Source organism: Sturnira hondurensis, unplaced genomic scaffold (genome assembly GCF_014824575.4).
Source record: "Sturnira hondurensis isolate 20B ecotype Veracruz unplaced genomic scaffold, ASM1482457v3 Scaffold0017436, whole genome shotgun sequence".
Taxonomy (NCBI): domain Eukaryota; kingdom Metazoa; phylum Chordata; class Mammalia; order Chiroptera; family Phyllostomidae; genus Sturnira; species Sturnira hondurensis.
This window is the reverse complement of record NW_028090067.1, coordinates 4,961,650-4,988,636: the sequence shown is the minus strand read 5'-3', so window position 1 is coordinate 4,988,636 and position 26,987 is coordinate 4,961,650. Positions and strand designations below refer to the sequence as shown.

At 41.9% G+C, this 26,987-nt stretch overlaps 2 protein-coding genes across 2 annotated transcripts in view; both read right to left on the bottom strand.

The window, feature by feature from the left end:
• CFAP54 (cilia and flagella associated protein 54) overlaps positions 1-26,987 on the bottom strand; it is a 259,785-nt gene that overhangs the window by 51,914 nt on the left and 180,884 nt on the right. Inside the window, exons 52-59 of the mRNA XM_037068126.1 lie at positions 17,453-17,558; positions 15,328-15,472; positions 14,377-14,534; positions 14,025-14,204; positions 13,797-13,923; positions 8,311-8,466; positions 6,279-6,384; positions 5,316-5,409 (exon numbers count right to left, since the gene is read on the bottom strand). Of these exons, the coding sequence (XP_036924021.1) occupies positions 5,316-5,409; positions 6,279-6,384; positions 8,311-8,466; positions 13,797-13,923; positions 14,025-14,204; positions 14,377-14,534; positions 15,328-15,472; positions 17,453-17,558 (1,072 nt within the window). The remainder of the gene's footprint in view (positions 1-5,315; positions 5,410-6,278; positions 6,385-8,310; positions 8,467-13,796; positions 13,924-14,024; positions 14,205-14,376; positions 14,535-15,327; positions 15,473-17,452; positions 17,559-26,987) is intronic.
• Positions 624-1,594, bottom strand: LOC119002298 (synaptosomal-associated protein 23-like; the record flags this gene model as incomplete). The annotated part of the gene is given in 2 exon segments (XM_037068125.1): positions 624-1,459; positions 1,462-1,594. Coding segments are annotated over 2 exon segments (738 nt in total), but the record flags the coding sequence as incomplete, so codon positions are not given.

Here is a 26,987-nt window from a genome sequence, read left to right as displayed (position 1 = left end):
AATACTATGCAGCCATTAAGAATATGAAATGCGCATGAAAAGATGTCAAAGTATACACCACAGGACATAAAATATGATCCCATTTTTTAAAAGATATGTCCAAGCAGAGAAAATGAAGTGTTATCTCAGGTTTTAGGGGTGATCAAATTATTTTCTTGCCATTTTTCCCTAATTTTCTACAATGAGCTTGCATTATCTGAATAATAACAAAATGAACACAAATAGCATTTTAAATAAATTATTTAAAGAGATATTTACTACCTTATTTTTCTTTTAATTTTTCAAATCACTTTCAGTTACAGAATTCTAGCTTTATAAAAATCTAAATCTACATAAAACTCAAAGCAATCTAGCAATTTTCCTACCTGAGATCAAAACAAGTTAATTTTTTCCTATCTAAACATAATTCTTGGCATTGAAGTAAACCTGAAATCACGTGACACATTTTGTCAAATTTTTCCCCAAAATTTTAAGCCCTGTGTTAGAGAGAAATTCTCTTGTTATACATAGATATTTACATATGTTTCCTCAAAGACGAATGACAAGTTTATGAAGTTAATAGACTTGAATAGCAACCACAATATCCATAATATAAAAATAAAAAGCCATTCATTTGGCTTTCATTCATGGCTGTCTTTGGCAATGCTTCCCAATCTTGAAAGCAGAGGAACCTGCTACAGTAAACGTGGAAGGTGAAAAACGAAGCTGTATGTGATGTATAAAAACCAAGCCAAGTGTATAAACTGAGAAAGAAAATACTAGAAGGAAGGTGGAGCAGCTGTCTTCCCCTGAAGGAAAAAGAGAAAGTAAAAACAGGTGGTTGCTCCTTGCCCTTCTTCCGCGTTATCTCCTGGTTAGAGGAGTGTGCACCCCAAATTCAAACTCTGGAAAGGCCACGACTCTGCAGGCAGGGTAAGGCGAGTGACTAAACGGTACAGGAGCACAGCGGTGTTCCAGCTGCTGCTGCGCTTCTTTGCTCTGGCATTGGCAGTATCAATGCGACCTTTGCCGGTGTCAGCCTTTTCTGTGATCCGTTGTATTTGTTGAGTTTGAGCCTCAATCTCATTGCCCACGTCCAGAGCCGTGTTTTTTAGATTTCCTAGGATACTGCTCACTTGAGTCAGGTTCTCTTCCATTTCATCTTCTCCAACATCACTTGTTATACATTTAATGTATTCACCACCTGCTGCTCCCGTGGTTGCTTGCTGAGGCTGACCATTTGTCACTCGGACTGGCTGTTCAGATACTACGTTGCTACAAGGGTTGTCTCTACCATCTCCTTATGTTGCCTTCTAGGCCTTCCCAGACTCAAAGTTCTTTGTCCTATTACATGGGCAGACACAAAGGCCACGACGCTTGTTGAGTTCTGTTAAAGTCTTCTCTGCCTCTCTCATGTCTTTAGTTATTTGGTCCATGCCTTCTTCTATGCGGTTTAGTTGTTCCCCTTGTTCATCCAAATAGTGATAGTCTTGAGTCCTGTATCCTGAGACTGGATGGCTAAACCCAAGATTCTCCTTGTACTTTCCAGAGACTCATCAGTAATCTGGTGAGCCCTCAACTGAATTTCTTCTGACCACAGATTATCCAGGATGAATTAAAACTCTTGATAAGTCAAGCAATTCTCTCAGGTCACTCCTCCCCGGCTGCAGTAGCTTGGACACCACCAGACTAGACTATGACCTTCACCCTTCCTGCACCTGCGTGATATTTACTATCTTAATAGACCTACACATTAATCAGATAGTTTTTAATGATGTCAGATGTTGGGGACCACTCTGCGTGGTTTCAGGAGTTGTAACTGCCCCCCGTGGCTAAGGCTGAGTGGGCGACCTCCAGAATGCAAGCCACTAGGGAGACAAAGCTTGTCCCCTGCCCCCCAACGCTTGGTCAGTTAGTCAGAGACGGGTACAACCCCTCAGAGGGGGGGGGCAACCTAAGCCAGACACGATCACTTGGGGGGCCATATGGAAGGACTCAGGGGGCTACAGCAAAGAAGGAGTGATAGACCTCACCCCCCAGCTATTCTGACATAGCCCAAGTCCCCATTTCCATCTTGGAGAAGCACTTCCTGGCTCTAATCCATTAAGCCTAAAAACCTATGATGGGGAAGGCGGTGCAGCCCTTTGCCAGCTAGAGAGGGATACGGGGTAATCAGGCCTAAGAAAGAATATGTAAAAATCCTGTCCAGTTGGTGAAAATATCCATAAATCATACATTTGATAAGGGGCTTATATCTGAAATATGTATTAAAAGCTCGTAACTCCTTTTTATTGCTGGGTCATATTTCATTGTACATACTTACCAGTATATTAACATTGCTCAGCAATACAAAAGAAATTCAGTCTCGCCACTCATGAGCACATGCATGGCCCTCGAGGGTATTATGCTCAGAGAAATAAGTCAGACAGAGAAAGACAAATACTGCATGATTTCAATTGTATGTTAAATCTAAAACAATAAAATAGTAAATAAATAAAACAAGTCAGACCCATAGATACACAGAACAAGCCAAGAGTGTCCAAAGGGGAGCAAAGTGGGGGAGAGGTAACATAAAATTCAATAAAATAAAAAAAAACTCATAATAAAAAAAAAAAGACCACCCAACTTACATTATGGCCCAGGGATCTAAATAGATATTTTTCCCCACAAAGATATACAAATGGCCAATAAGAACATGAAAAGGTCTCACTCACTAGCCATCAGGGAGACACAAATCAAAACCACAAGGAAATACCACTCTATACCCAGTAGGATGGCTCCAAGCAAAGATACAGAAAGTAAGGGTCAGCAAGGAATCCTCGCCCTCTGCTGGTCGGAGCACAAAATGGCACAGATGCTGTGGGAAAAACCTGACCGCTCATCAGAAGACCAAACATACAGTTGACATCTGACCCAGAAGTTCCACTCTTAGGTACTCCCCCAAGAGAATTAAAAATGTATGTCCACATAAAGTGTTGTGCAGGAATGCTCAACGAAGGACTAATCATAACAGTGAGAAAAGTGCAAACGATTTTATATGTCCATCGACTGTTAAATGGAGAAAGAAAATGTGGCACACCCAAATACAGGAATGCTACGCAGCATTGACAGGAATAGACTACTGTTAGAAACTATGGCGTGGGCGAACCTCAAGAACATAACGCTAACTGAAAAAAGCAGGCAAAAAGGCTACATAGTACCTGACTCCATTTATAGAAAAAAATATCCAGAAAAGGCAAATCCATAGAGACAGAAAACAGATGAGCGGTGACTTGGGGGCTGGAGGTGGATATGGGAATGACTGCAAATGGGCACTAGGAATCTTTCTGGAATGATGAAAATGTTCTAAAACTGTGTGGTTGGGAGAGTTGCACAACTCTGTAAAGTTACTGAACACCTGTGAACTTCACTCTTAAAATAAGTGAATTTCATGGATGTAAATTATTCCTCAACAAATCTATGTTTTAAATGTGTGCTTAATGATCTCTTTGTTTTGATTCTTTTTCCCCCACTTAACTACTTAGAAAACTTTCACTGGTCCTTCAAAAATTCATCTCATCTGTGAAGCTTTCTCCAGCATTCCCCCAAAACAAAATGAGTCCCTGCTTTGCTCCACTTCCCTACCTTGACATACCTGGATTGTAGTCCTCATGACATTGTGATACAATTATTTATCTTCCTTGCTAGATTCTGTGCTCCTTAGGGAAAGACAGTAATATGACTGGCATACATTAAATACTCAGTGCTTGGTTAATGCATGAATAAATAAATGAATGTTCAAGAAAGACAACTCAACTTAGCTAACAAATAATTATTGAATATCTACTGATACAAAATACTTTTTTAAAGATTTTAGTTATTTTTTATTTTTAGACAGAGGGGAAGGGAGAGAGAGGGAGAGAAACATTAATGTATGGTTGTTTTTCATGTGGCCCCCTACTGGAGACCTGGCCTGCAACCCAGGCATGTGCCCTGACTGGGAATTGAACCAATGACCCTTTGGTTTGCAGTCCGGTAATCAATCCACTGAGCTACACCAGCCAGGGCAGTACAAAATACTTTAGAATGTAGATGTTTAAGAGGACTCACATAGTGATGAAAACAGCTCCCCTGAGTATCTATTATGTGCCAAGCCCATTACATTATTCTCCTAGCCAGTCTAAGAGGTGGGTCTCGAAGTACCATTTCACCAGGTGAAAAAACTAAGCTTAGAAAGACACCAGTCACCGCGCAGCAGGCCATGGAGCTCAGACTTGCATCACAACCAGTGCCGTGGTCGCCTTGCTACATGGATTCTAGGAAAGCGAACCCATGATGCTTTCTTTTAAGGGGTTAATAAATACTGTCTGTATTTAGACAAATTTCAAATGTTATACTTCAATGGTCTGAACGTGCTCGGATGAAAATTCATGTTTATTTTGGTTGCTTTCTGTGTTTCTAGTAATTGTATGAACTGCTAAAATATTTATCCTGTGTCAAGATATACAGAAAATAATGATCATACTGTATGGAATTATATTCTTTTTATTCAAATCCTAACTTATTCAAGCTCTTAATTATAAATATTTCTGAGTAAAAGCCAAAAAGGTGATATATTATTATCCTGCCATCTTAATAATTTGCATTGCTACTGGCTATGGGAAGTAAAATTTTTTGTTTTCTCTTCCTGGAAATAAACATGTTTATTACAGCATAAATAGTAACTTCTCGTAGATTTTTGATAGAAAAAAAGCTGCTATCTGCCAAAGGCAGTACCATATAAATAATTCAATTAACTATAAGCTTATTTGCCTAATGGTTTTAAATCATATTTATGCTGTCTCAAAAATTAGAGATTTGACACCAAAATTTTCTGAAAAGATCTCTTGGAGGATCTCTGAGGACAAGGAGAGGGTCTGGCTTGGACACCGCTTAATCACTTTCCAGAATACTGCCTGTGTCAAAGCAGGTGCTCGACAGATACGTGATGGATGGGTGGATGCTTCCATCACCAGGTGACCCATTCATTGGCCACAGCAGTACTGAAATCCTTGCTTGTCCATCTGCTTAAGCAACGTTTCATTTCCTGTAATTTCCTCAATACTAATGACTTAGAGTATTTACACATACCTACATTTCATGGATAACATTTTAACAGACATAAGTGTCTACATGAAACCTGTCCCCAGAACTTTAAATAAAATAGAGAGAATCTAAACACGGGTAGGCCTACGAAGTAATGAATTCATTTCTGTAAGTCCCACAGAAAAATCAGTCTCATTATTTCAATAGCAGCGTTACCAAAATAGCAAGTTCAAAAGGTAATTAACTTAAAATGTTTAATAAAAGGCTTTTACCTTAGATGTTGGTGATGCTGTGGAAAGTTTGCTCTCTGCATTTCTCAGGTGTAAGTATAATAAGGCGATCTCTAGGTAGGAGTCCCTTATCAACCTAAAACGGCACAGCATTGTTCTTGTTAAACAGCGTCACCACTCATCACTGTTTTCCTTTATTTGCCAGTCATTTCTGAGCTGATGAAAGGTAAAAACAGGCAAACCAGCACCCGTCCCCGACTCACACCCTCTTCTCACAGCACTTTCATCAGAGACACTGGCATCTGCCTCCCCAGGGAAAGGGGAAACTCTTGAAGAGAGTTGAGCGTGCAGCCTTGCTCTGTACTGGCAACGCAGTAACATCGAGACCAGTCTGGGATATCCCAGCAAACAAGGCAGTAAAGAAGTGAAGGTCAGGTCTAGAGGAACCTGCCTTAAAAACTAAGCCTCTTCCTAGCCTCTTACCGTCAGAGGGGACAGAGTTATGCAGGAAGCAGCAACTTGGTGTGGGTTAGGTCTGTGTGTGCGTCATCAAACCTGTCAGTTGGGGCCATTTAGATCAACGCCCTGGTAATGATGGTGGCTTACTCTTAATCTTGAGGTGATTTTTATTCAGAGTTAAGGTATCTGGCCCCTCCCTGGACCAGAGTGAACAGCCACATAACTCCCTTCTAGATATAATTTCACCCCCAGGGGAGGACCCTGTAATCTTGGGACTGACGGGAGATTCCTCTGAGTACAGACTAGAAGGGACTCACAGTCCAGTGATGTAACCATAGTAATCACCATCATCGGCCATCACCGTAAACACCGGGCACCAGAGCCAAGAGCAGCAAGCTTGAAAAGGAAGTCAGTAAACCCGCTGGACAATGGGCACCAGTGAACTAGCCCCGCTGTGGGCAGCACTGTACAATAGTCGACAAACTACCAGGGGGCTCTGACCAAAACCCACACTGTGTTACCACAGCAGAAACATGTTTTCTTTACCCTGAGTTTTGATCATGGTTCAGGCTTAGTTGTACTGCTTCGCATAAACTCTTAAGTGGTGAATTTGGAGATTTCTCTTCCACCAATAATTGACATTCTATTTTGCCTGTCAGAAGAAAAAGATAGACAAAGATGAGTTTTCTCTTCTTCTATCATTTAGAACTTCATGAACAAGTATTTCACGCTGGAGATTCAGAGAACCGGATGTGCTGTCCTCGTCAGTCGCCTGTTGTTTCTTGCTGGACGGAAACCCGTGGGGAAAGACCTGCCGTCCCTTTCCCCAGGAGTCCCCAGGCCCCCAAGCCTTCAGGCAGCAGCACCGCATCAAAGCCTCCTCTGCTTTCCAGACCGAACGGTTTCTACCAGCCTCCCTTTCTCTCCATTCGCCTTATGTACGTCCCTCTTCCTCCTGTGGCACTCTTCTCCTCTGCCACGCCCGCCTTCCTTTCCCCTCTGCCTCTGATCACAGACACCATAGAGAACACCTCTAAAAACAGAGTCCTAAAAGTCTGCAAATGCTTGAACTGCCACGGATGACGGAAATGCTCTGGTTCTCACTCAGCTCCCTGCCTTCGTGGGGAGCTGCAGCCTTCAAATGCAGGTTCTGGAATGACACTTGGGTAACAAAAAGGGCCAGCAAGGGAAATCTTACAATTACTATAAAAAGGATCCACAGTGTTCATGCTGCATGTGGACAGCGCACAGAGCTACCCAGTGCCAAGGTCATGTCAGGGCGCTAGCATTCAGGAGCTGCTCGTTTATGAAAAGTCACTTAAGCAGCCTACACCCCATCTCCCTCCTCTGTCAACCAGGAACGGCCAGGCCTACCCTGTGGAGCTGTTGTAGGAATCAGCAACATGAGACATAAAACACTGACCACAGTGCCATGTGTCTGTCTACTGGCTGAAGCTCCGTGAATGACAGCTCTCATAACTGTCATCATTCTGCTCCCGGCTAGAACAGCCACAATAAAAGCATATAAATGTACCTGGCAAATACGTGTTGTGTAGAGGTTATACATATAAGTATGCTACAGCGATTTAATTTGAATGGGTTTGTATCTTTTATAAAAATTAACGAAAATGCTTAGCTAACTAATGAAATGATGCAGAAAAAAGCATCTTCTAAGTATTCTTTTTTTTAAAGATTTTATTTATTTTATCTTTAGAGGGGAAGGGAAGGAGAGAAGCAGAGAAATATTAATGTATGGTTGCCTCTCCTGAGTCCCCTGCTGGGAACTGGCCTGCAACCCAGGCATGCGCCCTGACTGGGAAGCGAACCTTGATCATGTGGTTCGCAGGCCCGCGCTCAATCTACTGAGCTATGCCAGCCAGGGCTCTATATTCTTTAAGGAACATTATTTATAGCTAAATGGCCGATGCAGACATTTTGATTCAATATAAAACCAAGGAAGAGCAACTGTAATTATAAAAAAACTAACGAGTACTATTTTTGTAGGTATAAATTTAAAATAAGTAGTGTTCTCTTTATTTAAAAATGAGTTTGTACCAAAGTGTTTGTCATCACTAAGCCCTTTGTAAAAATCTGTATTTTTTACACTGACTAGATTTTCAAGAAGTCTGTTGTGTTTTTTTTTCATTTTAATTATTGTTCAAGTACAGTTTTCTGTCTTTTACTCCCATCCCAGCCCACTTCCCCCCTACCCCATGCTTCCCACCTCCCTCCCATTTCCACTCCCCTTAGTTGTTGTCCATGTGGCCTTTATACTAGTCCCTGTAAATCCTTCCCCTTTTTCCTCTGAAATTCCCTCCCCTCTCTCCTCTGGTCGCTGTCCCCCTGTTCTCTATTTCAGTGTCTTTGTTTTCATTTTGCTTGCTTGTTTGTTTTGTTGTTTAGCTTCCTGTTAAAGGTGAGATCATATGGTATTTGTCTTTCAACACTTGGCTTATTTCACTCAGCATAATGCCCTCCAGTTCCATCCATGCTGTTACAAAGGGTAGGAGCTCCTTCAAGAAGTCTATTGTTAATAGAAAAAAAAATTATCATGATTCAGACCTCAAATACATCTTACCTTTCTGAAAAAGGATTTCAGCTGCCACCTCATGTTCATCTGTTGCTGATATCCTACAGAGTTTCAGTGCTATTTCAAAAAGCTGAAGAGCAGGTAACCACTTTGAGAAATCCTTCTTTTTACTGTTATAATATACTTGCTTGGCCATTGTATGTCCTACAGAGAGAGAGAGAGTTGAACACAATAAAACACACAGTGTTCATAATAAGCCTCCAAATTATTGGACTTCTCTCATAGTAAGGTACCTACTAAGAACCTTGTGGTCTTTAGTTTTTAGCATCTAAGAAAATTTGCAAAGAAACTCAATGACCAAATATTTCAAGGGAATGATAGCAATAGTCCTTTAAAACTTTATTTTCAATAAATTTCAATTATTTTCTTTTTTAAAAGGAAGGGTCATCTTTCAAATCTCTCAGTTCTAAAACTTGGTAGTGCTCTGCAGAGCAACTTCCAGATCCCTAAGATGAGGTTGTCATAGGGAAACACCTAAAAGTTTTACACTGTTTTTGATAAAAATTGCATGTATGAACAGGCAGTGATTTTGTTCCCATGCAGCTGTGTAGCAGCTGCTCACTGTGCATGTTCTGTCGTCCCAATGAGATGAGCAACCAGCATGGACAAAGGCCACATGCTCTACTTCCATGTGTCCCGTCATCATTTAACATAATGAAGGGTTGCTGTGTGAAAGAGGCATTCCATTTCACGTTTGTGGCCTCAAAGACAGACATTTATTCAAAAAACATTTTCTGAGTGCTTAGGCACTGGATAAAAATGAGAAAAGAGAAGATTAAGAGCTAAGGTTATTAAGTGCTTCCTACATGCCAGGCATCATTCCGAGTACTTAACAAGCATTACCTGATGTGATCCCACAAACCACAACTGGATGCCATTGTACTGGATGCCACTGTACTGGATGCCATCTCTCAGATGCCACTGAGACAGTGTGCTCAGCCACAGCACAGTGAGGTTTAAGAAACGTGCCAAGGCCCCACAAATAGTAAGTAGCACGGCTGTGATTTGAGCCTAGGCAGACTGGCTCCAGGGCCCACGCCCTAAACTATGATACTGCAGAACTCCTTAAGGGAGAGATCATGGAGCTTAGTGTTTAGGGTGCTACGGTAACAGTTTACAGGAGAACAGGCATAACTGTGCAGAAACTTCATTTCTTTAATAACACCTTTCCTCCTTTCCTTTTGATTCACACTGGCCTCATCCAGCATCCTGACTCACCTGCCTCCCTCTCCCTTGCATATCCACTCCCTTAATCATTAAGCCCCCAGGACTATGAGGCCCTGGTCAGCATTAAACAATTTTAGGAACAAAGCCACAGATCTACTGATCACAGAGAGAGTTTCAGTCAAACTAAAGATAATATCAGGCCAGGCTCCAGACCCAGAAAAGTGGAATGACCCTAACAACAACATCTTTGCAAAACCAGACAAAGGTTCAATGGCTAACATGAGGACCAGATGCAATGGTCACCTGCCCCCTATCCTAGCACCAACCAACCAGGATAAACCACACCCTAACTCCCTTAGTCCCCTCTACTACACATCCCCGAGAAGCCATCTGAGAGCCAGGTCTTGGAACCCTACCATACCTGTGACTCTGGGCTTGGCACCATGTCCTCAACTAACGAACCCTTACTTTCTTGGCTGCAATTCCTGTTCCTGTTTGACTGGGCTCTGATGCAGTAGGCAAGCGGGCCCCTTTAATCCAGCGACACTGGCCGGAGCCTGGGGAAGGTCAGGGAAGCCCTCTCAGAGGATGGGGATGGCAATCGTCCCATCTTTGGTAATTTTAGAGAAGAATGTTGGGATAAAGAGTAGAAGGCAACTGTCCCTCTGTTGAGGGACATAAACAGAAAGATAATGCAGGACTGCAGAATGAAACGGTTGCTGGGTTCCAGCTAAACTGTTGGTTTGGGCCATTCATTGGTGCTACCCTGTCATTCTAGGCTTTGAACAAGTCCCTACATGTCTCTGGGCCTTGAGTGTCTTCCTTTGAAAAATGAGACTACAGAACTAGAAAAATCTGAGGTCCCTCCAGGTTCTAAAAGTTTTCAATTGCAGAATGCTATCCCCTACAAAAGGCTTTCAAAAACATTGAACTTTTTCTAAATTTTTAGTTTAAGAATGTGCTACGTGAACCACAGGCTGGTGGGAAAACGTGCCTCTCTCCCTCTCTCTTATCCAGGAGGAAGTTACTAAGCCCTTACTTTGGGTGATACAGGATAGAAGCACACTGCTGTGAATGTGGAGATGAGAAAGAGAACCGAGGGTTTGCTCCCAGGGCTCCTGGGAGAGAGAGGTGGCCAGGCACGGAACAGTGAGAACAGCTGATATCTACAAAGCTCTTAGAGAAAACTAGATGCCCTTCTAAACTTATTATACATTTCCCTCATTTCGCCCTACTACAAGCTGGTAAGATTGGTACACACTTTTCTTATCCACATCTTATAGGAAAGGAAACTGAAACAACAGAGGATTTAAAGGACTTGCTAGTGGAAATTAGACCAGCATTCTTTCTCTGGAGTCTATGCTCTTTTTTTTAAAAAAAAAAGACTTTATTTATTTACGTTTAGAGAGAGGGGAAGGGAGGAAGAAAGAGAGAGAGACAAACATCAATGTGAGAAACACTGATCAGTTTCCTCTCATAGCTTCCCCGTACCTTGTACCCTGACCAGGGGCCAAATCTGCAACCCAGGCATGTGTCCTAACTTGGAATCAAACCGATGACATTTGCTTTGTGGGACAATGCCCAACCAACTGAGCCACATTGGTCAGGGCAACTATACGCTTTTAACCCCAACAAATGCAGAGTGTGATTAGAGATTCCAGGCAAGAAGGATATGCAAATATCACTTGTCCAATGAGACCTCATATTTCAATATATCTCCCATTTTTATAGTTTCACTATTGTTTCAAACTGTATTTGAACACTGTTTACTAATTAATATGAGACCAAATACCAAGTATCTTCATGTTATCAAAGCATTTAAATATATTACCATATATGCATGCTTTATATACCATTTATAAGATCATACTATATAACATAGGACTGACATATAATAACAGCACTTAAATTGCCTTCTAGATTTTTGTTACAATTAGGGAAAAAACTCTTATCTCTCTAACTATGTAGGAGGCTCTTTGTGGGGAGAGGGTGACTGGTGAGGCTCCCTACTGCGCTCCCGCCCCTCAGCATCCTTCCAGCAATTGCTTCACTCCTATTTTAAAGCCAGTAATTGATTTTTTATCTAATAAGAAAACTCAAGCTTTTATAAAAACAATCTCAAAATGCCTTTTTTCTGTGTGAGGTTTTCACATGGAAACAAGTAATTTTTAAGTGTCTCCATTCTTGCAATGCAATCTACGCTATCGCTATAAAGGCAAACTGTCAAGAAAGCATTAAGTCAGATGACTTTACGCTTCATAATATTGAAGTGCTCCCTTTTCCAATAAACATCAACTCTGTGGGAAAAAGTTGTGAAGCTGACATTGTTTTGACAGAAAAGCTGCTTTTGGTTTTGTTTTTTCAAGTCTGTGTTTAATATAACATAACAGGAAGCAAGCTGTTCTGCTCCAAATGAGTCTGAGAAACAGCAGCCGTACTGCTACTGAGCAGCGACACATCTTCAAGATGACTAAGGCCACAGAGCAGAGAATACATCTGAGGTGACAAAATCTGTACAATTTAGCACAATCTGTACTTTAAGCTCTTGTAGAAATCAAATATGCTGATGCTGTAACATATTGTAAACTAAAAATGAAGGAAAATAGCTCTCATGGGATCGGAAATCAGAGTGTTGGAAGGAATTCTAGAGGCTGGCCTAAATTCATAAATAAGGAAACGCAACCATATAGAGGTGAAGTGATTTGCCTAAAGTAACAAAATTCTCGTCTGATGGTGAATAACAATCATGAGAGGGAGGAGCAGAGGGAAAAGGCCTGGGTGGGTGATGGCCTGAGTGCCCCCCCGCCCCCGCCCCATGCTAGTCCAACCATCCACCTCTCTCGGGCTGGGTACCAGTTTGAACAGGAGGGAAACAGGTCCCAGGAAGCAGGGGTAATGTTTTAAAATGTTAGATTTTATTATTATTCAGGTATGAAGCGGATACCAGGTCAGGGGACATTCGATTGCCATCGAGAAGACAGTTTGCGACTGTTCCCAAAAGGAAGAGGCCCAGCATACCATGCAGGGCCCCACAGGGAAGCTCCAGGGTGGCTGAGGAGCAAGGGGAACTGTGGACGAGTAACCTTTGTTATGGTTTTCATGGGAAGGAATGGGTGGGGTAGGGTAAACAGACCAGGCAGGTTTAGGACGGGCTGGTTTAAATAATTTCACTGGGCTCTGCTGGTGGTCAGATGGCCGTTCCCGGGCTGTTTGGGAAGGGTTATAGTGGCCCAGAGCATGAGAGCCCAGCAAAGGACAGCAAAGGAGCTGATGAAGCTCCAGCATGGTGAGTCTGCACATGTAAGGCATGTTCAGTGGGAAGTTGTTGGCTAATCTCTAGCAATTGGCTAATTCTGAGAGAGGACATTTCTTCCTAGTCAGTAAGGTACCAGATGTCAAAATATCAGAAATACAGAAAAGAAAAGGGCATGGTTAAATACAGGTTAGAACAGAGAATTGGTACAAAACTTTCTGTCCCCTGAGCTGGACAGGAGCCTGGGAGCCAGAGGCAGTCAGCCTCAGGTCAGAGATCAGAGAGGTATCCTGGAGAGCGCCTCCTTGGCTTCAGAGGAGCTGTCAGCTTTGTGCTTACTGCCCACCTACTCAATCAGGTCCACTCTTGGTTGGCTTCAGTTGACGGTCCAACCTATCCTTCACCTTGCAGGCAGGGTAATATTTTGAAACTCAAACCATCCCCAACTTAGCTCTTCCCATTAGGCTGCCCTCGCCCACTCAGCCCTGGCTGTACTTATCTCCTTGCGGTTCCAGAACACGTCAAGCTTGTCTTGACCTAAGAGGCTACAACTCACTGCTCCCTGTGCCTCTGTAATGCCCTTGTGACTCAATAGGCAGCCATCTCGTCCTCGTTCTCTATCAACAGACCTTATCCATCTTTTATAACACGAACAATGTATGATTACATAGATGTACGTAACTCATTATCATGTATTTACTTTCTATATCCTAGCTGATTTCCTAATGGTTATCAAAAATATTTTATTTTATAAAATATGTATTTATACAATATTTTTAATATGATACATACTCTTACATGGTTTGTTTACTTGCTTATTTCTGTCTCCCACACTAAAAGCAGGGAATATATCGGTTTTAATCAAAATTACTTCCCATGTCCTCATACAGAGTTTGGCATGTGGTAAATGATCAAAAACTATTTGTTAAATAAATTGAATTGAGTATTCATAAATATTGCCCCATATAAATGTCCTCACATAATACTATGCCTGAAAATGACTTACATTTTTTCATCAATGGCTTGAGTGCAATGTATGTTTACGTGTTCTTACCAATTCTCATTTTTGTTTTGGCCAATAACATGACATGAGGAAGGTAGACATTTTTCAAAGGCTGTAATGGGCTCGCATAGTCAGTGCTGGATGAAGGAAATTCGATTGTCTCTCCAAAAATTAGCATCTATAAAAGAAACATTGTAATTAGCTAACGTGGTTTGGAATAAGGAAAGAAAAAACAGAAAAACAAGTTTCTAAATCTTGCGGACACAAAAGCACTCTCACCTGGTCAATGAGAATGTTGTGAGACTGAGTCAACAAATTTATCTTTTCTGTTTTTGAAGAGGGAGCTCCCTTGAATTTCTCTGCTTTTGTTAAGTCATCCAGCAAAAGCAAGCTTCTTACCAGGGTTAAATGAGATCGGGGAGAAATAAACTCACTTCCTTCAAGCAAACATATTATGGCCTATTAAAATAAACATATTCCTTGTGATTGTACCATTTGCAATTCACTGAAACAAGAGCCTAGCCATATTGCCTGCTACGCATTCAGTACCTAATGGAATCTAAAATCCTCTCCTTTTGTTCTAAACTGAATCCTTTGGTAAATATCAATGTGAATGAAGTTTTCTTCCTACCTGAAGGTTTGTTATGATGTCTGCCTTTAAATGCTTTTCTTGTAGGCCAATAATTACTGCTTGCATCAAGAATTCAGCCTCCAGCTCCTTGTCTCCTGCACTTTTTGCCTCCACACACGCTTCATTGATGAGGCTAACATAATCTGTCATATCGTTTTCTAGAATAAACACATGGAGTCATTAAAATGCACTGAGAAAGTAAGAAAGTAGATAGGCATGATATGCCTTATGTTCATCACTGGAATATTGTCTAATACAGAAGAATAGGAAGACACAAAGAAAACAAACAGAGCACATGAAACATGAAATAAATGTTTTAATGTGGGAGGAAGTACTTTAGAGTATCTAAATGCTGCAAAATTAATAATAATATTTCATGAAATAACTTACTCTTGGAGATTGATAGAGATGGGTGGATAAGTAGGTTTACAAGTAGATAATTATTAATCACTATAAGAACTAACTAACATTCATATGAGCCAATCTGTGATCTAAGCACTTTACAAATTTAACTCATTTAAGTTTAACAATAATCCTATGAAACAGGTATACTCATCTCCATTTTACAGAGGAGGAAATTAGGCACAGGGGGATTAAGAGAGTTGGCCAAGGTCACACACCAAAGAAGTGGTAAGAGGAACATCTGACCCAAGGCAGGGGGATCCAGAATCTGTGCTCTGGGCCCCATACTCTAGTCTGCCTTCCTGGAGGACAAGAAGACCTGTGCATCATCATTTTGAAATCTCGTTGACTGCTCTGCATACATCAGTGATATGTATATCATTGGATGCTAGTGACGGTTGAAAATGATTATTCTTATTTAATAACCTGGATTTTTGTTCTGGAAACACATTAAGCTAGAGAGTTATAAAATGTTAATGTTATAGTAAACTCTATTACCTACATAAAGTCACTTTAAATAAAAACTTTAAGAAAACAGGATATTTGTACCTTTCACGATTCCAATGCCACGGATCTGTGCAACAAAGGCTGTCACCAACGCCAAGCGGCACCTCAGCCACAAGTGAATGTTGAAATATTCTCGAGAATTTAGGGAAATGGGATCTAAAAATTCATCATCTTTAACTTCAGCGGCCTAGACAACATTAAAATTATGGTTAATTTCACATTTAATAATGTCTAAGTTCTAGCCTAATGCTAAATGTGATATAAATTAAAAGAAGCATCCAATATCATTTAATAGAATTAAATTTTAATTTTGGAAATTATTCTTGCATATTCCATAAAACATGAGAAATATACGCAGAAAACAAACAAACAAACAAATAAGAGCACCCATGACCTCGCAACCCTCTGTTGGCAGTTTTGGGGTATGGCTTTCAGCTTCCCTTTTTCTCTCTATACCCATTGTTGAAAAATAGTCCAACTATTTTTAGTCTTTGCAATGAATTTTTCATTGCAAATTTTATTATCAGCAGATTCCATGTCCTCGAAAATTCTGTACATATCACCTTAAAGACTGAACAATAATAAATAATACGGGCTAATATTTATCAAGTGCTTATCATGTGCCTAGAAAGGTTAACTATTTACTTAAAATTCATCGTATTTTGGCAAAGGTGGGATTCAAACTTGCATCTTTCTGACTTCTGAGCCCACAGTCTTAATCCCTTATGTTCCATTGCTGTTTTCGGCTTACATCTCAAACATACGACACTTTACAAAGGGCGGCTGGTGTCTAGAACTCCTGGGAGGGAGGTGCAAAGAGCGTTTTTTTCAGGGGCTGGCAGAAATCAATCATATTCAGACATTTGGGAACTTCAAAATCATTTAGACCAATGCCCGTTTGTTCTGAGAATTTCCTGCTTCGCATCTCTGACAGTTCATCTTCTCCTACCAATTAGCAGCACCTACTATCAAGGAGCAGCTTACAGGGCTGGAGGGGGGCTGGAAGGGAGCTGGAATCTGGGTGGACAGTTGAGAAGGACAGAAGAGGAGGAAGAGCTGCTCCTGGAATCAGAGTAAGAAGTGAACAGAGGCCTGGAGGCACGCTGGTGACCACACCAGGCACAACGAGTAATGGAGGAGTCTAGGGTCGGGATTAGCAACCCAGAACAAGTCCCATCCATCCCATCCACGTACCTCACTCTCTCAGTGCCTACAGCTCCTGTTGCTACGGAAAGGCCAAGTCACAATCTAAGTCATGGTCTCTCAGCCTTGACACCACTGACACGGTGTGGCAGGCAACTGTTGCAGCAAACTGTCCTGTTTAGTACAGGGCGTTGAGCAACATCGCTGACCCCGGTGCGCTATCTGACAGTAGCACCCCTCCCCACCACTGTGACAACCACGTCTCCAGACATTGCCCAATGTCCCCTGGGAGGCAAAATAGCCCCCAATCAACAACCATTCCTGTAAGTCAGTTCTCAGAATTAGACTGCTTTCTAGAATTTGTATTACTTTTAATATAGTAAGAAATGAGTCTCTATTTAAGACCATTAGTTTTACTTATTTGTAATGAAGATAGATATTAGCAATTTTATTAGTAAAGTTTAAAATCATGAGCAGAGATTCTATGCGATGGATCTTTATGTCTCAAACAATGTTTTATTATTAAATTACTTGATCTTATCAAAAATCCAATAAAATTTCAGATAATTTGCAACACCCATTGTCCACGGATTGGAGAGCTAAGTGGGGAAGAACACGGCCACGAGACGTCCAAAGTGGGGCACAGCACAGGCGCCACACTGGTGATGCTATAGTGACAACTAAAAAGTGAAATGAAGAGCAAAGTAAAACGAAACGACTTCATTTGCTAGTGAAATCAGGTCTAGACTTCGATACTGATACATTTGGTGGGATTTTAGTGATGGTTACATCCAATTCCATCAGTTCACAAATGAGATTTAAACTTAAAGGTTTTTACAGAAGTTTAAGGGACTTGCTCCAGGTACACCAGTTAATAAATTGCATAAACAGGGCTTGAGCCTGGATCTTTATTCTCTATATTCAGTATTATTTCTGCTTTACCCCTTTCTTGCATCCAACTAATTAGACAATTTTCTAGCATGCCAATAGTTATAATAAGGATAAATATGAAATTCATACATACAGAAGTTCCTGTAGAGAGGGAATTCTCTCTGTCATCTTGCACTACCTTCTTTTTAAAAAGTTTTGAATCCTGGAGGAGTTTGAGTGTGGAAAATACTATCGCAGCACTAAAATAGAGAACATATTGTAAGTGTTAGTAGTGTTACACTTGTGGCATTTGCATGTTATTTGCCAAGGCTCTTCCTCCGAAAAACCTTCCCACTCTCCTTCCACCACAAAGTTGTTAGGTGCCACTTCTATGGGCCCTAACAGTGCCCGCGTCGTAACCACAGGGCAGTACCACCACACTATCTAATTGCCTGTAAACTGTTCCACAGCTAATGTGTCTTACTCCCTGTTGAAACCCAGCACCTAGTGGCTGGGACATAATAAAACCTAAAAAATATTTTTAAAGGAAAGTGAGCAAATACAAGAATAAATAAATGAAAGTTTCCAATGTTTAGAACAAAATTTACTAACAATATCACTAACAAAATGAGCATATATGCACTTCATATAAGTCAGAATACAGTTCTCCAGATTTTTGAAGTTATAATATGGTTACTCAATGCTATATACTTAGAAATTCTTAAGCTAAATTATTGCTTAATCAGTGTCTAGTCAGAGGAAAATGTGCTAAATTAAGAACACAGAACCCAGGAAAAAGGAATTCGTTTTTGCTGTCACTCTATACATAAATTTGCACTGCAGACCGGCACACCTTCCAGCCCTGAGAATAATAAATTTATCATTGACATCACACTTTTTCAAGCCTATATAAAGAGGCTTCTTCTGAAAATCCATCCCAAAAGAGAAAAGTCTATATACCTGAACATGCTTATCACAGTGTTATTTATAACGTGGGAAGATTGGGTGAAGGCCAAATGGACAATACACCCATCTATCTAACTCCCAACTTAATATCTCCATTTGAATAGTTAATTGGAGAGCACATTTAACAGTTGTTATAGGTTGAATTGTGTTACACCGAAAAGGTATGTTGAATCCTAAACCTTAGTGCCTCGGAATAAGGATCTGAGAAAATCAGGTTAAAATGAAGTCATGAGAGTCCACCCTATTCCACGTTGACTGGTGTCCCTATGACACAGAAAATTTGGACAGAGAGACAAACATCCACAGAGGGAAGATGAAGTGAAGACACGTGGGGAGAACAGGGCCATGTGACTGCAGTGACACAGCCACAAGCCAAGGAACGCCAAGGGTTGCCAGCAAACACCAGAAACTAGAAAAAGCAAGGCAGGGCTCTCCTCACTTGGAGCTGTCAGAAAGAACACAGCCTGCCAACCCCTTGATTTTGGATTTGTAGCCTCCAGAACAATAAAATCCTATTGTTTTAAGTCACCCAGTTTTGGGTCCTTTGTTATGGTGGTCCCGGGAAACTGACAGAACAGGTTAAAAGCAGCTCCCCTTGCTTCCACCCCCTCCACCAACCCCGTCCTCTTCTCTGCCCTCTATCCCAGGCAGAGCCCAGAACCATGGCTGCTTCCTCTTGGACTCATACTCTATGGTCAGTCCATAGCAAGTTCTGTCAGCTTCCACTGGAAATAGGGATGCCTGCCAGCAGCTTCCCACTCCACCTCCTCCACTGCTAAGGCCTCCGTCCAGGCTGCGTCATCTCTGGGCTGGATGGCCACGGGAGCTTCCTGACCGGCCTCCCTCGGGGTGGCCCAAGCCCTGCTGTCCTGGCCTCTAGAGAGCAGCCACAGCAATCTCATCAAGGTGGAGATCGGATGGCGACCCCTCAGTATGCCTCCTCACTTGGGCCAGTTACTGAGGTGTCCGGACTAGCATGCGATCAGCTTGGTCAGTGTTCATGGTCTCAGTGTGTAGGACCCCAGAGTACCACAGTGGGATTATTATAAGGACCAAGTGCACTATTGATTGTCCCACTTGCTAAGAAAATAATGTTGAGCACCTGCTATGAGACAGGAACAAATCTAAGGTCTGTGGATACAGCAGAAACTAGAATCAGAAATTCTCGTGGAATTGAAATTCCTGGCCCTCGTGGAATTGAAATTCTAGTGAGGGTGAGATGTGCTTAGATAAAGGAGTGCGTGACAAATACATGGCACCCAGTGCCCAACAGCTCTTATCATTATGAGTATATTGAGTTAGCCAGGAGGACTGGGGAGAGGAAACTGCACTGATTTTCTTCCAGGCTGTTAACCAGAAGGAAAAACTTTGTGCAATTATTGAACCTTAAATTCCCTAGATTCCTCTGAGTCATTAAAATGGTATAGAAACTTGTAGATGAAGGTATTATTTCTGATTGTATAAACTTACTGGTTTTTATTTTTTGAATATGTTTTATTGATTATGCCATTGCTGTTCTCCCATTCCCCCCCCCCCTTCATTCCCCTCTGCCCTGCACACCCACTCTCCCATTCCCCACTTTCGTTCATGTCCATCTGTCACAAGTTCTTTAGATTCTGTATTTCCCATACTATTCTTGTCCTCCCCCTGTCTATTTCCTACCTACCGTCTATGCTACTTAGTCTCTGTACCTTCTCCCCCCTTCTCCTCCTCCCCACTGCCCTGTTGCTAACCCTCCATGTGATCTCCATTTCTGTGGTTCTGCTCCTGATCTAGCTGTCCTCTTTGATTGCTTTTGTTTTAGGTGTGGTTGTTAATAACTGTGAGTTTGCTGTCCTTTCACTGTTCATATTTTTATCTTCTTTTTCTTAGATAAGTCCCTTCAACATTTCATATAATAAGGGCTTGGTGATGATGACCTTATCTGAAAAGCACTTTATCTGCCCTTCCATTCTAAATGAAAGCTGTGCTGGATAGAGCAATCTTGGATGTAGGTCTTTAAATTTCATGACTTGGAATACTTCTTTCCAGTCCCTTCTTGCCTGTAAGAAGGTCTCTTTTGAGAAATCAGCTGACAGTCTGATGGGAACTCCTTTGTAGGTGACTGTCCCCTTACCTCTTGCTGCTTCTAGGATTCTCTCCTTCATTTTAATCTTGGCAAATGTAATTATGATGTGCCTTGGTGTGTTCTTCCTTCGGTCCAACTTCTTTGGGACTCTCTGAGCTTCCTGGATTTCCTGGAAGTCTATTTCCTTGGCCAGATTGGGGAAGTTCTCCTTTGTTATTTGTTCAAATAAGTTTTCCACTTGTTGCTGTCCCTCTTCCCCTTCTGGTACCCCTATAATTTGGATGTTGGAACATCTAAAGATGTCCTGGAGGTTCCTAAGCCTCTCCTGATTTTTTTGAATTCTTGTTTCTTCATTGTTTTCTGTTTGGTCATTTTTTTCATCTTTCTGGTCCACTCAATTGATTTTAGCCCCAGTTTCCTTCCCATCACTATTGTTTCCCTGTGCATTTTGCTTCATTTCACTTAGTGAAGCCTTCATTTTTTCATCTAATTTGTGACTAAAATCAACCAGTTTTGTGAGCATCCTGATCATCAGTATTTTGAACTGGGCATCTGAAAGTTTGGCTATCTCTTGGTCACTTAGAAGTATTGGCTCTGGGGCTTTGAGCTGTTCTTCTTCTTGAGCCATAATGTTTTGGTCTGTTCGCGCCTGTTATGTATGAGGGGCGGAGCCTTAGGTGCCCACCAGGATGGGGCAACCCAGGTTGCTAGGTTGTGACACTGTATGTGGGGGCAGGGTCAGAGAGGGGCAATGGCACTTTTTTCTGCTCTCTCTGAGATTTTGGTCCCCTCTGCTGCTTCCCACAAGCAAATTGGGCCCTTCTGGTGCTAGTTCCAAAATGTGTGGGCTTGTGCACCCTCTAGGACCCTGTGGGTCTCTCCAACAAACTCTCTGTGAGCCTGGGAGCCTCTCCTGGCACCTCAACCCCCCAAAGTTTTTCCAATTGGTGTTTTTAGGCTCTAATTCCCATCACTGGGGCCCTAGTTTGTGCAGTCTATCTCACTGCTCGCTCCTTTGCCTGGTTTATCTGCGTGCAAATGTGTGACTGCAGTCAGCCAGTCTCCTTGTGACTTCATTGGGTTTGCCCGTTGCCACCCCACACCTGAGATCTGCCAACTGTACTTCCGTACAGTTCAATTTTCTGTGTTTTGGTTGTGTTCTAGTTTTTAAATATTTGTTGTTCATAAACTTGGTTGTGCAAGGAGGTATAGGGTTTCCACCTATGCCTCCATCTTGGCCGGAAGTCTCTAAACTTACTGGTTTTTAATTAAAGTAAAACTAAATGAACAAGCAAGAAAACAACAAGGAAAAATGTAACACTTATTCATTAGGTATAAACATATGAAAATCCCTCTTTGCCACATATGTTTCTATGGCACCTGGTTTACTGGGTAGCTCCAGAGGCTGGCACAGGTTGGCTACTAAAGGACTCTGGGGAGAAAAAGTGGTGCTCATACCATCCTTCTGATTCCGAAGTCCAAAACTGTGATGTCAAGAAAAATGAGGATTGAGGTTTGGAATCTTGCTAATCCCCAAAGTTAATGAATAAAATATAAACACATTAGTATATAATAATCCACCTGGTATTAGTACATACTGATCCACCTGGTACTACTTGGTTGCAAAACGGAAAATTTCCATCATCTCCTCTCCACTTGAGAGACAAAGTGTAGGAGGATCACCCACCATCGACGGTCTAAAGCCCAAAGGTAGGAAGTTTCATTCTGACACAAAATTAAAAGGCTCAGATGTTATCTCATTTAAACAATAAATATCATAGTGGAGGCTCCCGAAAAATGGCGGCGGAGTAGGACGGAGCAACTGCAGTTCTCCTACACTTGGGGGAAAATCCTGGCAGATTTACAGAAGAACAGCGCAATCAATTCCCCAACCAACAAATTCCCCAGCATTTATGAAAATAAAAGACCAGAGATAGTGACGAACCAGACAGCTAGAGGTCCTTGGGGTCTCAGGGACGTGAGTAAGGACGGAGGCGGCCAGACCGGCGGCAGCCATTAGCCGGTGCGTAAAGATCTCAGAGCCGCGGCTGCCACAGCGGTTGGAGCCCAGAGGCTTCCTTCCGTCTGTGCCCAGCGACAAGGGCGTCTGCCACGGAGAACTCATCGGGAGCCCGGCAACCCTGAGAAAAGTCAAGGGCAGCAACAGAGGTGGCGGTGGCGGCAGAGGTGGCGGCGGCGGTAGGACAGCAGCCATTGGCCGGCGCATAAAGACCTTGGAGCCTTGGCTGCCTCAGCGGTCGGGGCCCAGAGGCTTCCCCCTGCACCCAGGGACAGGGACGTCTGCCACAGAGGACTCATCGGGACCCCGGCAACTGTGAGTAAAGACAAAAGCGGCAGTGGCAGGACCGGCTGCCCTGGGCCAGCCCAAAACGCCTCGGAGCCGCTGCTGCCACTGTGTTAGGGGTGTAAAGGCTTCCGTCCGTGGCCAGTGCCACGGAGGACTCGTAGGGAGCCCAGCACCCAGTGGAACACTGGGCCGGCTGCGGGGTCCCTGGAAGAGCTGGCTCCCTCCCTCACCATCTAGGCAGGGCTGGGTGGCAGAGACCTGTCTGCCTAGGTGTGCAGGGAGGGTAGCAAGGACAGGGGGCCGTGTTCAGTTGCGATCTCTGTGGTCAACAGCCCACCAGCCTGCCAGCCCAGGAAATTTGAGAGGAGCATTGTCCTAACCAGTCAGGTTGGGGATTGGGCTGGGCTGAGAGGCATGCTTTCTGGAGAAGTTTTTACTGGAAAGTGGACTGAGGTGTTATGTGAAGGCAGCTTGACTTGCTTCTCACCCAGCCACAGGACAGTACCAGATCCCGTGGGACCAAGGCAGCCTGTCAGGTTGGCGGGCGCCTGCACCCCAGTCTGGTAGCCTGGCTGGTGGGCGGGTGTGCGCCTGGGCCTACAACCCAGTCCACAGAGGGGTCCCACCGAAACCAGAAAAACCAGATTGGACAGTTTGAAACCGACAAGGAAGAGTTTTTGTTGTTGGGTTTTTTTTGTTTTTTTGTTTTTGTTTTTTACTTTTATTTTTAAACTTTTTTCAGTAATCGTATATATTTTTTAATTTTATTGTTGCTGTATCTTTCAGTACTCTGTTCCTCTCCTTTCTTTTTTCCTGTTTTAGTCCCTCTTCATTTCACCCCAAACTTATTGCTTTTTCCTCACTTCTCTTGCCCTTTTTTTGTGTGTTTGTTTGTTTGTTTGTTGCTTTCTATAGCACTGTAAATACTTCACAACACATCTCTCCAGTCTTAGCCCACTTTACAGGTTCCTGAATTCTATTACTGTAGTGATTAACTCTACTTGCTCACACGCTACGTCTATTTACTATTCTTTACTCTCACCTTACCTCAAAATCTGACCACCTGCAACCTCACTGCTTTCTAGATACAACTCACAAGCCTTCCCTCCCCAACAAGAGACTTATCTTTGGTCTATCCTTTCCTAGAGGTGGCAAATTGGGTTGAAGATTACAGTTAACACTATATAGAGCCTAAAGATCTTCTATCTCTTCTCTGCCAGCTGTGACTGTAAATATCATAAAGTACTCTCCTGCTGTCATAAACCATTTTGCCTCCCCCTCCAGCTGATCACACACACACAAAGAAAGGAGTAGGTGGAAGCAGAGAACATCAAGATACCTGCAGGAGACTGTACCACTGAATTTCACAGGAATTCTACCACAGAAGTTCACACCATAAACCTAGGGAGTCAGAACAGATCAATTTAAGAAGCTGAAGCTAACAAGAAGAGTCTCATAAGCAATGGGAAGACAAAGAAACAATGCCCAAATGAAAGAAAAGGTGGAAGTCTCAGAAATAATGTTAGATGAAAGAGAGGCAAGTCAGCTATCAGATATTGAATTCAAAGCACTAGTTATCAGGAAATTCAAAGAGCTCACAATGAGCTACCAGAAACTAGAGGGGAGCTACCAGAAACTAGAGGGGAGCTACCATGAGCTCTCCGCAAACTATATCAACATGAAAAAGGAAATAGAAACTATCACCAAAGGACAAGAGGAAATGAAGAATACAATTTCGGAACTGAAGAACACAGTAGAAGGAATGAAAAGCAGGATCGATGAGGCAGAAGATCGGATCAGTGAGTTGGAGGACACAGTAGAAAGAATCTCCCAGAAAGAGCAAGAAAGGGAAAAGAGGCTCAAAAAGAATGAAGATGGACTAAGAGAAATGCAAGATAATATGAAACGTAATAATATCCGAATAATAGGAATACCAGAAGGAGAAGAAGAAGAACAAGGGATAGAAAACCTATTTGAAAGAGTAATGATGGAAAATTTTCCTAATTTGATGAGAGAAAAAGTTACACGAATCCAGGAATCACAGAGAGTCCCATTCAAGAGGAACCCAAAGAGGCCCACTTCAAGACACATCATCATTAAAATGGCAAAATTTCAAGACAAAGAGAGAATCCTAAAGGCAGCAAGGGAGAAAAAGGAAGTAACATACAAGGGAGCCCCAATAAGGTTAGCTACTGACTTCTCAATGGAAACACTCCAAGCAAGAAGAGAATGGCAAGAAATATTTCAAGTAATGAGAACCAGAGGCCTACAACCAAGGCTACTTTACCCAGCAAGGCTCTCAATCAAGATAGAAGGCCAAATAAAGAGCTTCCAAGACAAAAGAAGTCTAAAAGAATATGCCTCCACCAAACCAGCTCTACAAGAAATACTAAAAGGGCTGCTTTAAGGAAAGGAAGGAAAAGAGAGAGACAGAGAGGAACTGTGGTACAAAAATGGCAATGAATAAGTCCCTATCAATAATAACCTTGAATGTAAATGGATTAAATGCTCCAATCAAAAGACATAGAATAGCTGAATGGATAAGAAAGCATGACCCACACATATGCTGCCTACAGGAGACCCACCTCAGGACAAAAGACCATCACAGACTAAAAGTGAAAGGCTGGAAACAAATTTTCCAAGCAAATGGACAAGAAAAAAAAGCCGGGGTAGCAATTCTAATATCAGACAAAATAGACTTCAAAAAAAGGGCCATAAAGAGAGACCCAGAAGGTCACTTCATATTGCTCAAGGGAAGAATCCAGCACGAAGACATTAACATCATAAATATATATGCACCCAACATAGGAGCACCCAAATATATAAGAAAAATCCTAGAAGACTTCAAGAAAGATATTGACAGCAACACAATTATAGTAGGGGATTTTAACACCCCACTGTCAAAAATGGACAGATCTTCCAAACAAAATATCAACAAAGATATAGCAGCATTAAATGAAACTCTAGAAGAAATGGACTTGACTGATATATATAGAGCGCTTCATCCCAAAGAAGCTAAATACACATTCTTTTCAAATGCACATGGAACATTTTCAAAGATAGACCACATGGTAGGACACAAAATGAACCTCAACAAATTCAAGAAAATTGAAATCATACCAAGCATTTTCTCTGACCACAAGGGACTGAAATTAGAAACCAACCCCACAGGAAAAAACCCCAAACATCCAAAATCATGGAGACTGAATGGTATGCTATTAAACAACGAATGGGTCAAGATTGAAATTAGGGAAGAAATCAAAAAGTTTCTGGAAACAAATGAAAATGAACTCACAACAACCCAAAACTTATGGGACACGGCCAAGGCAGTCCTGAGAGGGAAGTTCATAGCAATACAGGCTTACCTAAAGAAAATAGAAACATTTCAAACAAACAACCTAACCCGACGCCTGCAAGAACTCGAAGAACAACAACAAAGACAGCCCAGAGCAAGTACAAGGAAGGAAATAACCAAGATCAGAGCAGAATTAAATGACATAGAGACCAAAAGCACAATTATAAGGATCAATGAATCCAAGAGTTGGTTTTTTGAAAAGATAAACAAAATAGACAAGCCTTTAAGTAGGCTCATTAAGAAAAGAAGAGAGAGGACACAAATAAACACAATCAGAAATGAAAGAGGAGAGATTACAACTGATACCACAGAAATAGAAGGGATTGTAAGGAATTACTATGAAGAACTGTATGCCAAGAAATTTGAAAACCTAGGTGAAATGGACAAATTTCTAGAAAAATATAATCTTCCAAAACTCAATGAAGAAGAAGTAGAAAGCCTGAACAGACCAATAACAGCAAATGAAATTGAAGCAGTAATCAAAAAACTCCCATCACACAAAAGCCCCGGACCAGATGGTTTCACAGGAGAATTCTACAAAGCGTTTAAGGAAGAGCTAACCCCTATTCTTCACAGACTATTCCAAAAAATCCAAAATGATGGGAAACTCCCAAACTCTTTTTATGAAGCGAGCATTATCCTAATTCCAAAACCAGATAGAGACACAACAAAGAAAGAAAACTTTAGGCCAATATCACTGATGAACATAGATGCTAAAATCCTCAACAAAATATTGGCAAATCGCATCCAACAATACATCAAAAAGATCATACACCATGACCAAGTGGGATTCATCCCAGGGATGCAAGGATGGTTCAATATCCGCAAATCAGTAAATGTAATACACCACATAAACAAAAGCAAGGACAAAAACCACATGGTCATATCAATAGACGCGGAAAAAGCTTTTGATAAGGTACAACACCCATTTATGATAAAGGTACTCAGCAAAGTGGGAATAGAGGGAGCATTCCTCAATATAATAAAGGCCA